This window comes from Pongo pygmaeus, chromosome 10 (assembly GCF_028885625.2).
Source record: "Pongo pygmaeus isolate AG05252 chromosome 10, NHGRI_mPonPyg2-v2.0_pri, whole genome shotgun sequence".
In the NCBI taxonomy this organism is placed as follows: Eukaryota; Metazoa; Chordata; class Mammalia; order Primates; family Hominidae; genus Pongo; species Pongo pygmaeus.
The window spans coordinates 129,939,056-129,952,918 of NC_072383.2; the positions used below are offsets into that span (position 1 = coordinate 129,939,056).

Consider the following 13,863-nt stretch of genomic DNA (forward strand, 5'->3'; position numbering starts at 1 on the left):
TGGCCTAACCTTTCCCTCTCAGCACTGGGGTGGCCCAGCTCATCAGCCTGTCCTGAAATGCCTCAGTCAGGGTCCTGCCCACCTCCCACCTTTCTCTTCCTGTGCTGGAACCAGGCTGTGAAAGTCCTGTCTTAGCCTCTGTCAGGCTGTGGCTGCCTCATCCATGCTGGACTGTCTTATGACTCTTTGAAAGCAAGAAACATCAGAAAGCACCAAGAGATAGAGGCTGGTTCAAGGTTTTTCCTTGTCGTATCTCTCCCATTACTTCTGTTATCCTTAATTTCCCTAAAGGTGGGACATTTCAAGCATTCAAAGCCCTGAACCCTGATTAGTTGTGAGATGGGCTGGAGAAGAGGGTGGTACAGAGGGCTGCCCCAGACTTTCCACTGAGATCCACCTGCACCTGACCCACTGCTCTGGGGTCAGTATTCGGCTCCTTATATTGCTTTACTTACCTTCAAATTTAAGGACCATGGTGCCATCTCTCTTTTGCTTGGGACAATGATGGACACATAGCTCCCCAAATTATTTACAGGTAAAACTGTACACCGAGTCCATTTTCTGTTGTTATAATAGAATATCTGAGACTGGGTAATTTATAAAGGAAAGAAGTTTATTTTGGCTCGCAGTTCTGGGGACTGTGAAGTCCAAGCTCGGGCAGCTGTGTCTGGTGAGCACCTTGTGCTGCTTCATCTCTTGGTGGAAATGGGAAAGGGAAGCCAGCGTGAGTGAAAGAGACTGCAAGAGCGAGTCGAGCTTGCTTTTTGCATCAACCTAATTTCATGAGAACAAATTCACTCCTGCAAGAACTAACTTACTCCCCTAACAGTGACATTAATCCATTCCTGAGGGCTCAGCCCTCATGACCCAGTTACCACTTAAAGACCCCATTTCCCAACACTGCTGCATTGGGAATTAAGGTTCCAACCCATGAGCTTTTGGGGGGCACAGTCAAACCATAGCAATACTTACATAAAAGCCAGCACATTTCTAAACAAGGGGCATTAACAGGCTATCATGAGTATCAAATTTTTTTCTTCTCTCTGCATGTGTCTCCTAGAAGGAGACACTGTGGTGTACCTTGCTCATGAACAGTAGGCAATAAACAAGCAGTTGGTTAATCCCGTTTGCTTCTCCCTGACTGGAAAGATCAAGATGGTTGTTGGAGGGCATCTCAGATCCTGTGGGAGATATTCCTGAGGGCTCACAGGCACTCCCCATTAGACATACTCCAGTGAAGTGTGTGTAGTGGGAAATTAGGTTACTTGCCGTGGAGCCAGCCCTGTGAGGAGGCCTTCACTTCTGTCCAGCAGAGCTCAGCAGCCCCTGGCTTGAGGTTTCAGGAGGACGCTCAGGTGAATGCGGCTGTCCCCCAACACTGTTGAAGACTCCACAAGGAGGAAGCACCTCATTCCCATTCCCCAGCCACCTGGTGACGAAGTGAACTGGCTTCTGTGCCTCGCCCAGGCCTCAGGGAGGCTGGTGGGCTGTGGGCACCTCCCACATTTCTGCATGAGATGGGGCCTGTATGAAGATGACTTACGTTCTGGCAGCACCACACTCCCATGTCAAAAACACACCCACCCCACGTCACACCCCTGGGAGCCCGGGAGGCCCCCTTTTCTGGAGACTTGCTGAGAACATTTGTTCCCGGTCAGTGGGGAACTCCACACACATGAAGAGTCAATTTGCTTTTCTCATCCCAGGAGCAGAGGCTGTGATGGAACCTCTGACGATGGAGGGGAGGGAGTTTCCCCGTTTCAGGGCGTGATCTTGGCTCCAGATCCAAGAGAAAGCTAGCTGCCTTCCCCACCCTCTGACCACACACATGCTTGGCTTGTTGCAGTGGTGGCTGTTTTCTACATTTCCTTTGAAGAGTGATTTAGATCTGAAGTCAGAGTGTCAGGGCTTCCAGAGGCCACTGCAGCCTCTTCTCTGCTCCCTCGGGGCCACGCTTCCACACCCGGGGCAGAGGCAGGGCTGGCGCTGGGTGAGGGGGTGATGGGAAGAGGTGTCGCCTCACTCCTGAGAAGCCCTTGCCGCGTGTTGATGTGTAGGGGTCTGGTTGCTGGCTTCCCCAGGTCACCGACTTATTTTTTAAATTTCCTTTAAATTACTCAAGTAACACACAAATACGCCTCCTTGTTTAAAAATTATATATAACACTGTCTGCTGGAGGCTTTGGCCCTGCAGTAGCCTGGGCCCAAGGAAGCCTCATTACATCCCTCTGAGAACCGGGCTGTGGCCACCAGGTTGTTGTTCGTCTTTTCTATTATGTGGGGTTGGTGCTGCAGTTTCCCTGCCGATGCCCCTCTGTGGTCCAGGTGGCTGCAGGACACAGGGCCCCCTGTTGTCTGTGCAAGAGTTCACAGCGGGCTGTGGCTTTGGGAAGACAGAGGAGAAGATGTCTTTTCCAGGCAGTGTGTGTTTTTTTTTTTTTGGTTTTTTTTTTTTGAGACGGAGTCTCACTCTGTTGCCCAGGCTGGAGTGCAGTGGCGCGATCTCGGCTCATTGCAAGCTCCGCCTCCCAGGTTCACGCCATTCTCCTGCCTCAGCCTCCCGAGTAGCTGGGACTACAGGCGCCCGCCACCGCGCTGGGCTAATTTTTTTTTGTATTTTTAGTAGAGACGGGGTTTCACTGCGTTAGCCAGGATGGTCTCAATCTCCTGACCTCGTGATCCACCAGCCTCGGTCTCCCAAAGTGCTGGGATTACAGGCGTGAGCCACTGCGCCCAGCCCCAGGCAGTTTTAAGAGACCCTGTGATGGGTTAAAATAACCCTAAGATACGGGGCGGCGGGGGTGGGGGACAAAGCAAAAGGAGTAAACGTTCCATTTTGCCAAAACATTAGTAATAGCACTAGGATAATTGGGTTGAGGCCGGAGGAGCTGTCAGACAGATGCTGCGATGAGAGCCCTGTGAGCCATTTGGTTCTGCAGTGGGGTCCGAGGTGCCTGTCAAGGGCACCAGAGCTGCTGCTTCCTGGGAAAGGAGGGGCTTTTGGTAGAGGCAGGATGGTGCTCATGAGGGGGGCTGCCCTCGCTGCTCTGTCCTGCACAAGTCAGTGCCTTCCTGAGAGCTCGTCACCCTGAAATGGGGGAAGGGTCTCACTGGAGCAATGATGGCTCAGGAATGGGTCACCGAACAGAGCAGGCATAGGGCAAATAAGAGATGCTTGACTTGACTGGCTGGGAATCCATCAGGCACCATTTATCCCGGAGCCATGCCGCCTCTGAGCAGCCCTGGGTCCTGGTGGAGTCGCTGGCCTCCTGAGCCTCCAACTATGGCTCCTGAAGGTGTCTGTGCCTTTCATTTAGGGTAAAGCCATAGCTGCAGAGTCCTCTGGGCTGGCACCCAGGAGCAGCCCAGGAGAGAACGCCAGTCTCCGGAACAAAGTGGTCTCATGGACCTGTTCACTGATTCTTTTGTTCATTCATTGTACAGATATTTAGTAAGCACCTGCTGTATGCCAGATGCCCTCTAGGTTCTGGGGATGCAGCCGTGAATGAGACATAAGCTCTGTCCTTCCTGTAGTAGAAATTGTAGAGGGGAAGGTAGCAAACACACACACAGTGGACAGTGGATATGTCACATACCACATGGTGATCAAGACTATGAAAACATCAGTGAGTGGAATGGAGCTAGAGCGGGCAGGGGGCTGGTGCTGTTTAGAACAGGTAGGGAAGGGAAGGTCTCTCTGAGGAGCTCCTCCTACAGAGGCCTGGTGGGGAGTGGGGAAGGAGGCTGTGGCTGCCTGGTGGGGAGCACCCTATGGGGAGGCGCGTCCTAGGAGGAGGAGTGTCCTAGAGGGAGGGCCCAGCACTTGCCAGGGCCCTCGGGTGGGTTGGGGAGGGCAAGAGCAGAGGGCATGGGCTGGGTGACGTGGGACCACACCCACAATGGATGGAGATGGACATCGGTGGCTGTGCCTGTCCCTGCCCGAGGTCGCCCAGCTGTGAGGGTCTCGCTGTCACGTCAGTGCTGAGAAGCAGAGGCCTCTTCAGCAGCGTCATGCATCGTGTTTGTTTTCTTTCATTTCAGACCCGTAAGCAGCACAGTGAGATCACCAACAGCAGCAACCGAGTCTTCGTGTACTGTGCCTTCCTGGACTTCAGGTACCCTCTGCACAGGGGACAGCAGGTGGGCACGAGGTGTCCAAGCCCAGGCTCGCCCCATGCCAGCCCAGGGGAGGATCCGGGTCACCCATTTCCACAGCTGACATGGTTGCGTCATGCGAAAATGCTGGAAATGCTGGAGACGTGGGCAGGACCTTGCGGCAGTGCTGGGTGGAGGCCTCCCCTCCAGACCATGCGAGGAGGGGCCTGCTGTTGCATGACGTGTCTGGACAAAGCCTCTGAATGCCCAGGGCGACTTTCAAGTCAGTGCAGCAGATGCTCGGGGGAGCTGGAGGATGCTGTCCATTGAGGCAGGCCCTATAGCCCTGGCTGTCCCCCTCGAGGGTCTTGGAGCAGCTGAGGAAGGGGGTTGGGGGAGTGGCTTCTGACTGGCCACGTTGGCATTTTCCTGTTTGAAACCTTGCTGACTCCATGGCAGCAGGCTGACCATCAGGCCTGCCTAAAACTGAGGCCTCAGCCTCTTCCACTTGGGCCCCAACCGAGACGTCCTTCCCAGCATCTCCCATGTCCACCCGTCACACCTGTCACGTGCAGTCTCCTCCCGCCCTCCCAGCCCCTGCCCCATCTTGCCTCCTCAGCTCACCTGCCCGATGTCTGGGAGATCTCCCACCATCACTCTGATCACAATTCTCTTCCAGACGTGACCCCACCGTGAGTGGCTCCCACAGTCAGAGCGGTGTTGAGAACTCAGCTCCCGGCAGGGCCGGGGAGTGGAGGGAGGCGTGGGGCTCCCGGATTCTCAGCTGCTGCTCAGCTGTGGCCCTTGGGGCTTGTTCCGTGTGGGATGCAGGTTGCAGGTCCTGTGTTGCCAGGTCATCAGTTTTCATGTCTGGATTTTGTTTTTGTTTTTGTTTTTTTGAGACAGGGTCTCACTCTGTCACCCAGGCTGGAGTGCGGTGGTGTGATCTTAGCTCACTATAGTCTCAAACTCCTGGGCTCAAGTAATCCTTCCGCCTCAGCCTCTCAAAGTGCTGAGACTACAGGTGTGAGCCACTGTGCCTGGCTGTGACTAGATTATTATATGAACTTTCCCAGTGTTTAAAACACTGCACAGGCAGCTGGAACACTTCTGGGACATCCAGTTCACACCCTGCCTAGTGGCCCATCACCCTACATGTTGTCAGGGCTCCCCATCACCCGGGCATCTTCCTGTGCCTGGACTCACTTCCCCAGCTCCCTCCTCCTGCTGCTTCAGGGCAGGATCCACACAGGCTGTGCTGCCTCTGCTGGTATGGTCCCTGTCAGAGAAAGCGTCTCTGCTCCCTGCACCCAGAGGGCCAGGAGATTGCAAGACGCTGAGCTGGGGATGCAGCAGTGGGTCGGCATAATCCCCCTTTATTTCTGTTCTGTGAACAGCGAGGAAAATGCAGCCCAGCTCCTGTCACCTCCAGCAAACACTGCTTACATTTTTGTTCCCTGGGATGCCTCATTCTGGCTATGGCTGTCGGCGTCTGGCTATGACCGTTGGCGTCATGCCTCTGCAATGTGGATGGATGCTCTGTCATTTCAGTGATTTTGCCCTGGTCAGGCTCAGCAGGTTGCAGCTCTTTTTCCTTTATTTGTAAATTGCGAAAATTTGGAAGCACATGCTCCTAGAAATAGTTATCCCAATTCCGGGGCACTGTTTGGAGAAAAAAATTATGACTCCAAAACGGGATGGGGTTTGGTAAGAACTAAATTGGCATGTTGCTTCTTATTTTTGAAGGAATTTTAAGAACAGAGAAAAGTACGGAGAATAATATAACAAATGCAGGTACCCATTGCCCCAAATTTATGGTTATTAGCATGTTTATATTTTTGTATTTTTAAGAATGAAACAACTAAAACATCGCAGATGAAGTTAACGAACCCTCCACCTCCTTCTGTTCTTTTTCCTCAATTCCCAGAGGCAGCTACCATCATGAATATAGTATCTGTATCCTTCCTGTCCATTGTGTAATTATTACTTATTATTATATAATTGATATTCAGAAAAATCCACACTTGCAGATAATTGTACAGTTCTGTGAGTTTTGACAAACGAATACAGTTGTGCAACCACTGTAATCAGGATTAGAACAATCCATCACCCTCAAAGATGCCCCCGTGTCTGTTTGCAGTCATCCCTTCCTCTCACATCCACCTCCTGCAAGCACTGATTTGTCTTCTGCTCCTATATAGTTTTGCTTCTGCCAGAGTGTGCATAAATGGAATCATGGCACAGGCAGCCTTTTGGAGTCTAGCCTCTTTAATTTTGCATAATGTGTTGAGCGTCACCACACGTGTGTTGTTGGATGTATCAACATCTCATTTTCACATTTCACTGCTGAGGGGGTGTTCCATTACATGGATGTACCGTAGTTTATCTTCTTCCAAGTAGAGGAACATTTGAGTAGTTTTCAGAGTGGGATCATTATGATTAAAGCTGGAAGTTTTACCAGCTTTGCTTTCCTGGGATAAACGACACTTGGTCATGATGTATTATCTTTTTGTATACAGCTAAATCTAATTGGCTACAGTTGTTGAGAATTTTTGTGTCTACATGCATGTCGGATATTGGTCTGCAGTTTTCTTTTTTTTTTTGTAATGTCTTTATTTTTATATCAAGGTAATGATACCTTCATAAAAGTTACATTTTGGGATACACTTTGGAATAGTTTGTATAGAATTGATATTATTTCTTCCATTTTAGTAGAATTCACCATGAAGTCATCTGAGCCTTCGTTTTCAATGTTGGCATGTTTTCAACTACACATTCAGTTTCTTTTGTGGATGCAGGACTATGTAGATCATCTACTTCTTTTTAAATAAGTTCTAGCAATTTATGGTTTTTTGAAATATTAATCAATTTCATCAAAGTTGTTTAATTTATAGGCACAGAGTTTTTTGTGGTATTCCATTGTTAGCCTTTTTCATGCCTGAACGGTCTGTGGTGATGTTCCCATGTCACTTTTTTATCTATAATCTGTGTCTTTTTTTTTCTGAGTCACTCTTACTATATATAGGTTTCTTAATTTTATTGATATTTTTCCAAAGATATAACTTTTGGCTTCATTGATTTTTCTCTCTTGTGTTTCTGTTGTCAATTTCATTGACTTATCCTGTTTTTCTTTAATTTACTTCCTTCAGCTTTCTTTGAGTTTAATTTGCTCTTCATTTTAGAAGTTCTTAAAGTGTAGGTTTAGGTTATTGCTATGAAGTTTTATTATTTTCTAATATAAACATTTAATGCTATATTTTTTTCTGTAAGCACTGATTTAGCTGCATCCCACAAATTTTGATATGTTGTTTTTATCTTGATTAAATTTAAAATATTTTCTAATTTTCCTTGTGACTTCCTCATCAACCTATGTGTTATTTTGAAGTGTGTAGTTTAATTCCAAATAGTTGGGAATTTTCCAGAGAGCTTTCTGCTGTTGATTTGTAAATAGTTTTCTTATGATCAGAAAATATTCTTTGTATAATTTTAGTTCTTTTAAATTTGTTAAAAGTTTTTATGAGACCCCCATATATGTTCAGTCTTTGATGAAAGTCCCATGTGCACTTGAAAAAAAGTGTATTCTTAGTGGAGTGTTCTATAAAAGTCAATTACACCCAAGTTGATTGATAGTTATGATTAGGTCTTCTATATTCTTACTACTTTTCTGTCAACTTGTTCTGTCAATTAAAGAGAGGAGTGTGAATTCTCCAATTTTAGTGGTGGATTTATCTATGTCTACTCCTGGTTTTATTCTTTTTTTTATGTTTTTTGAGACAGAGTCTCGCTCTGTCACCCAGGCTGGAGTGCAGTGGCACAATCTTGGCTCACTGCAAGCTCCGCCTCCCAGGTTCACGCCATTCTCCTGCCTCAGCCTCCCGAGTAGCTGGGACTACAGGCGCCTGCCACCACGCCTGGCTAATTTTTTGTATTTTTAGTAGAGACAGGGTTTCACCGTGTTAGCCAGGATGGTCTTGATCTCCTCCTGACCTCGTGATCTGCCCGCCTCGGCCTCCCAAAGTGCTGGGATTACAGGCGTGAGCCACTGCACCTGGCCTAGTTTTATGAATTTTTCTTTAATGAATTTTGAAGTTCTGTTATTAGGTGCATGTATGTTTAGGTTTGTTACGTCTTCTTGGAAAATTAGCCGTTTTATCATTACATAATGTCTCTCTTTACCCTGGGAAATATGCGTTACTTTGAAGTCTACTTAGTTTAATTTAGATAAAACTACTCTAGCTTTGTTGATTAGTGTTTGAGTGCTGTATCTTTTCCCATCATTTAACTTTTATCTTATTTATATATTTATATTTAAATTGAGTTTCTTTTAGACTGCATGTAGCTGGGTCTTGTCTTTTCTTTAATCCAGTCCTGAAATTTCTGTTTTTAATTGACATGTTTAGACAGCTTATATTTCATGTAATCATTGATGTGGCTGGATTAAAACCTACCATTTTGCTAGATGTCTTCTAACTTTTCTATCTTTTTAAAATGTTATCTTTTTCTGACTTCATTTGGATTGTTGGATATCTTTTATGATGCTATTTTATCTCTACTATAAATGATTTCTAATTTATACATCCTTTTAAAAACTTTTTTGATAGTGGTTGACCTAAGCTTACAGTGTATATATGTTTAATTCATTCATGCCTGCCTTCAAATACTATGATATCATTCCAAATGTATTCTAAGACATTATAACAATAGGTTCACACTTCCTCCTGCCCGTTCTGTGTGCTGTTGTCGTACATTTCACCTTTACAGACACCATAAACACAATGCATTGCTAGTAATTTTTCCCCAGGACAATGAGTAATCTTCTAGAGCAGTTAAAATTAAGATAATAATAATTGCCTGTTTACCTTCACTTATTCCACTTCCAGCTATTCCATTTCTTTGTGTAGATTTTTGTCTAGTATCATACTCCTTTAACTCTTCTTGTAGTTCTGGTCCACTGGCAATAGATTCAGTTACCATTTGAAAAAGTATTCTCTTTTAGTCTTGAAAGATTTTCATTGGGCTTCCAATTCTGGACCGCTTTTTTTCTAGACTGATACTTTAAGAAATTATACAAGTAATATATCAATATATTATTTTGTTCAAAAGTAAAACATTATCGAAAAGCAAGTGTTCCCTTTGATCTTTACCTCTTATCCTGGTCTCCGCCCCTTCCCCAGTGATAACCACCGTGGGAGGGTTTTTTGTGGGTTTTTTCAATAATTTATACATAATTTATATTTATAATCGTAGGAAATATATGGTGTTGCTTAATTCAATGTTTCTTCCATCATTCCTCCACCTTTTGTTTCTGTGTTTTGCCTGTATGGACACACATGTTTTTTACCATATTTATGTATGTTACATTTTATTTATGCATGACTGAACATTTGTCTGTTTAGATGCAGACTTCCTGGGTCACAGGGCCATACATATCTTTAATGTTATTTGATACTGCTTCATCTGGCTTCCATAGCAGATTTATTTATGCACAAGCTGCAAGCCTGCCTCTTTGTTTTCGCTGAGTCCCCGGGAAGTAGATGTTCATTGATGCCACTTAAGGCTCTACTCCTCTGGCTAACTAGGTCATCGTCACACCTTTTCGGCTCCATCTGAGCAATGTGACTTTCATATTGTTTAGCTTACCCTTTGTGTAAGCAGAAGGGGCAGCTCATACCTATGGCTATGTTCACCTAATCCAATGCCTGTTAATGTTCAGGCCCCCCTTCAAATTGAAGTATGGTACTCATGCAGCCAATTGACAGACAAAGGCGCAATATATAACACAACAGCTGGTGTTTTCTAACTCCCTCCAAGGTCCTGGGAAAATTAGATCAAAAGGGGTGGGGAGGTAGAGGAGGAGGACGTGACCCCGTCTTTAAGTCCTATCAATTCTGAAGTTATTAATGGGGTTTTGCTCCTCTCAATTGGTACGTTTGAGTGGCTCTCGCTTTGTCCTCTGCTCTCTGCTAAATGCTGTCTCCCTCCCATAGAAGAGCAGATCATTAATCATGAAAATCACCACTGAGCTGCTGTCCGAGTCTCCGTCCTCAAACTCAGAGCCACTCCTGGGTCATGTCTGAAAGACCATCCCAGCCCCTCCCTCGGGCTCCGCATTGCCCAGGGCTAACGCAGGGTTACCATTGCCCGAGGCTGCTGGTGCGTGCTCCATCTGGTAGACTTGGCCAGAGAGGTGCAAGCTGGGGTCTTCATCGGTCATGCCATCGGACAGCCACAGTTCTCATCTGCCACATCCATGCTGACACCACAGTTGAAAGTGAATACAAAGCAAATACAAACTAGAGCCTTTTAATTTATTCGCCTTTATCAATGCTTTCCCCCAAGGGCCATTGCCTTTGGCTGAAGTAAGGATTTGTCTTTACTGATAACTTGAGGTTCCAACTTCAGGGAAGAACCATTTACATCTTTTTTTTTTTTAATTTGAAAATATAGAAGATGGGGTACAGTGGATCACGCCTGTAATCCTAGTACTTTGGGAGGCTGAGGCAGGAAGGTTGTTTTAGCCCAGGAGTTTGAGACCAGCCAGAGCAACATAGCAAGACTATATCTTTACAAAAATAAAAAGAAAAATATTAATTGGGCACAGTGGCATGCACCTGTAGTTCCAGCTACTTGGGAGGCTGAGGTGGGAGGATCGCGTGAGTGCAGGAGGTCAAGACTGCAGTGAGCTATGATCGCACCACTGTACTCCAGCCTGGGAAACAGATTGAGACCCTGTCTCAAAGCAAACAAACAAACAAAAAAGAAAATATAGAGAAATGTAGAGAAGAAAATGATATTCACCAATATTCACACCAACAGGATTAACCACAGTTAATTGAGAGCACGTTTGCTTCCAGTCATTTTTGTCTAGGTTTATATTTTACAAAGTTATGCAAGTAATAGATCCACACATTATTCACGTAAAAAGTAAAACATTATAAAAAAGCAAGGGTCTCCTTAGACCTTTATGTCTCATCCTGATCTCGCCAGTCTGTCTCTGGCGGTAACACTGTGGGGAGTTTCTGTGTGAGCGTTTTCTCTGTAGTCTCTGTGTCGGTCATAGCTGTGTTCGTGGGAAGTGTGTGGTGCTGTTGGCTCCACGGGCCTTGCGTCGTCGTTAGTCACTGTACGTTGTGTTTTGGTGTTTCATCCTTATCAGTACACATTGGTCAAGGATGTTCTTTATAACCGATGCAAGGTCTTTTATCATATTTCTGTCTTCCACACTGCACTCACCCATTTCCCCCGATGGGCGTTTAAGTTACTGTCACTCATGATTCAGTGACTGGGCTTGAATATGGTCCCTGGTGTGTGCTGCTGCCTGTTCTCTAGGCGCAGGGCTGTGGGCCGTGTGCATTTCATTTTGTGCTAGGCCTTGTCCAGGTGCTTTTCAGGGTGATTGTGCCGAAGCAGCTCCCCCTTCCCTGTCCCAGAGGGAGGGCCTTGCTTCCTGTGGCCTGACCAGCAGCAGACGCTCTCCAGCTCTCGCCAGGCTGATGGCCAGAATCTCTCCTCCCAACCCCCACACCACGGTCTGGGTGTGCATTCCTGGCGTGGCAGGCGTGGGCACCACCATGAGTTCACGGGGCCGTGTGTCATGGGGTGTGCTGCTCTCAGTCCCCTGCCTGCCAAGGGTGTGGCACTACCTCCTCTGATCCTTTCTCCTGTGTCCTCAGCTCCGGAGAAGGGGTCTGGTCGAACCAGGGCTGTGCGCTCACGAGAGGAAACCTCACCTACTCCATCTGCCGCTGCACTCACCTCACCAACTTTGCCATCCTCATGCAGGTGGTCCCACTGGAGGTAAGAGCCAGGCCTCAGGGGTCCCGGGACCTGGGGGATGTGCCATGAGGCTGCAGGTGGGGGTGGGGGCATGCTTTGCCCGCCAGTGCCCATGGGCCCTGGGCACATTATTCCATGGGGCCCGTGTTTACAAACGGAATCCATTCTCTTGGCTTCTGTAGTCCAGGGCCCTGCGTGTATTGGGTGCCAGCAAATATCTGAGAAGCCCATGATTGTGTAAGCCGAGTCCAGTGTGGTGTGCTTCCCACAGCAACGCCCAGACTGCACCTGGGGGGAGTCCAAGGAGGGACCCCTCGTCCTTGCATCCATTCCCTCTGGCAGATTCTCACTGGGCGCCTACTGTGAGCCGGTAGCTGGGGGCTCCGCTGTAAACAAGAAAAACAACACAATCCTGCTCTTGAGGAGTTTGTGTTCTAGTGGGAAAGACAGATAATAAACAAACCAGCAGATAAATTAGTCACTTTGAATCAGTGGAGGAAGAAAGTGGAAGAGAAAGCCCAGTAGAAGATGACTGCAGGGAACGGGGCTGTGTTCACGGAGCGGTGAGGAGAGGCATCTCCAGGACGTGGTGTCTGAATGGCCAGAGGAAGCTGATGTCTTGAAGGCCTGGGGAGAGAATGTTCTAGGCCAGGAAACAGCAAGTGCACAGGACAAGGGGCAGGAAGGGGCTTGGCATGGTTGTGGATGGAGCACTCTGAGCTCCAAGGCCCTGGGGAGGTGGGAGGCAGGGAGGAGCAGGCTCAGCTCCAGCATCCAGGCCTCAGGGAGGAGCATGAGTTTCATTCTAGATGCATAGGAAGGCTTTGGAGAGCTGTGCCCGGGAGCAGCTTTGTCTAAGCTACCCTGGGTCTGGGGTGGGGCGAGTAGACTCGCATGTAGGTGGAAACCAGGAGTGGAAGGAGGTGTTGCTGCTGACACTACGTACTGCACACCCACACTCACGTCTGTCGGTTGGGCTCACAGAAGGGCTGGTTTGGACAGCATAGATGTGGCTGCTCCGAGCCCGGCTGGGTTTGGCAGATGTGTTGGGAACTGGCGATCTGTTGGATGCTGGGCTGTAACCTGTGGCTGGCATTGGGCATCTTGGGGGCTGAGAGAGGGCCAGGCTGGAGGGTAAGTCAGACAGGGAAGCAGTGACGCCTCCAGCGTCTCCCGGACAGATTTGTCACGAGGCTCATCTTCTGTGCGGGGCCCTGGTCTTTTAGAGCCTCATGTGCTCATCTTGGCCACTCACTTCTGGAGGCTCGTCCCCAGTCTAGGGCTCTTCAGGGTGGTTTTGGGAAGAGTCAGGATGTCTCTGATCACAGCAGCTCCCGGGAAGGGGCACCAAGCTCAGGTGGTTCCCAGCAGGCACTTTGTCGCCAGGGCTTGAACACCCGTCCCTGCCTGGGTCACTGCCTGCCTCTGTGGTCATGTTTATCAAGGCCGTGGACAGGCGGAATCTACCTGAATCCACCAGCATCCGCAGCGTCTGCACTGGGCCAGAGGGTGATGCTGCCCCGCATGTCCCGAGTGGTTTTGTGTGGGTTTTGGGGGGGTTGAATGGGTTGGGCTTCCACTGTCCTGTTGACCAGGAGACAGAACTCTTCAAGGTGTAACGGAGGCAGAATCCCGGCTTCGCCTTCTCCCATCCTGGGAGACTTTTCCTATTCCAGAAAGAGGGCCCAGGAATGCAGCCTCCCAGGGTTGCTGTGGGAAGGACACAAGTTCACTGCGACACAGTCATAGGTCCAGTGCTCAGCCCAGGCACCCCTCACTCCCCAACAGAAACCACCAGCAAACCTGAGCCATGGGGTTCTGTGTGCAGAGGCCTGGTGGACCGCAGTTACTCTCAGATCAATGGAGACAGGGCCCTGGTGTTTGGAAGTGACTTGTAATGCTGCTGGGGCAGATGGAGATAACCTCATCTTTAAATTCCATGGAAAACAAAATGGCAGATGCTCCTGAGCTGCAGCCCCTCACAGGGCAAAAG

General features: G+C 48.2%; 1 protein-coding gene across 9 annotated transcripts in view; it reads left to right on the forward strand.

Moving 5' to 3' along the window:
• ADGRD1 (adhesion G protein-coupled receptor D1) overlaps positions 1–13,863 on the forward strand; it is a 188,396-nt gene that overhangs the window by 119,141 nt on the left and 55,392 nt on the right. For all 9 annotated transcript variants that reach the window (XM_063646825.1, XM_063646827.1, XM_054444290.2 and 6 more), the window contains 2 exons: positions 4,041–4,114; positions 11,768–11,891. In XM_063646825.1, coding sequence (XP_063502895.1) covers positions 4,041–4,114; positions 11,768–11,891 — 198 coding nt within the window. The remainder of the gene's footprint in view (positions 1–4,040; positions 4,115–11,767; positions 11,892–13,863) is intronic.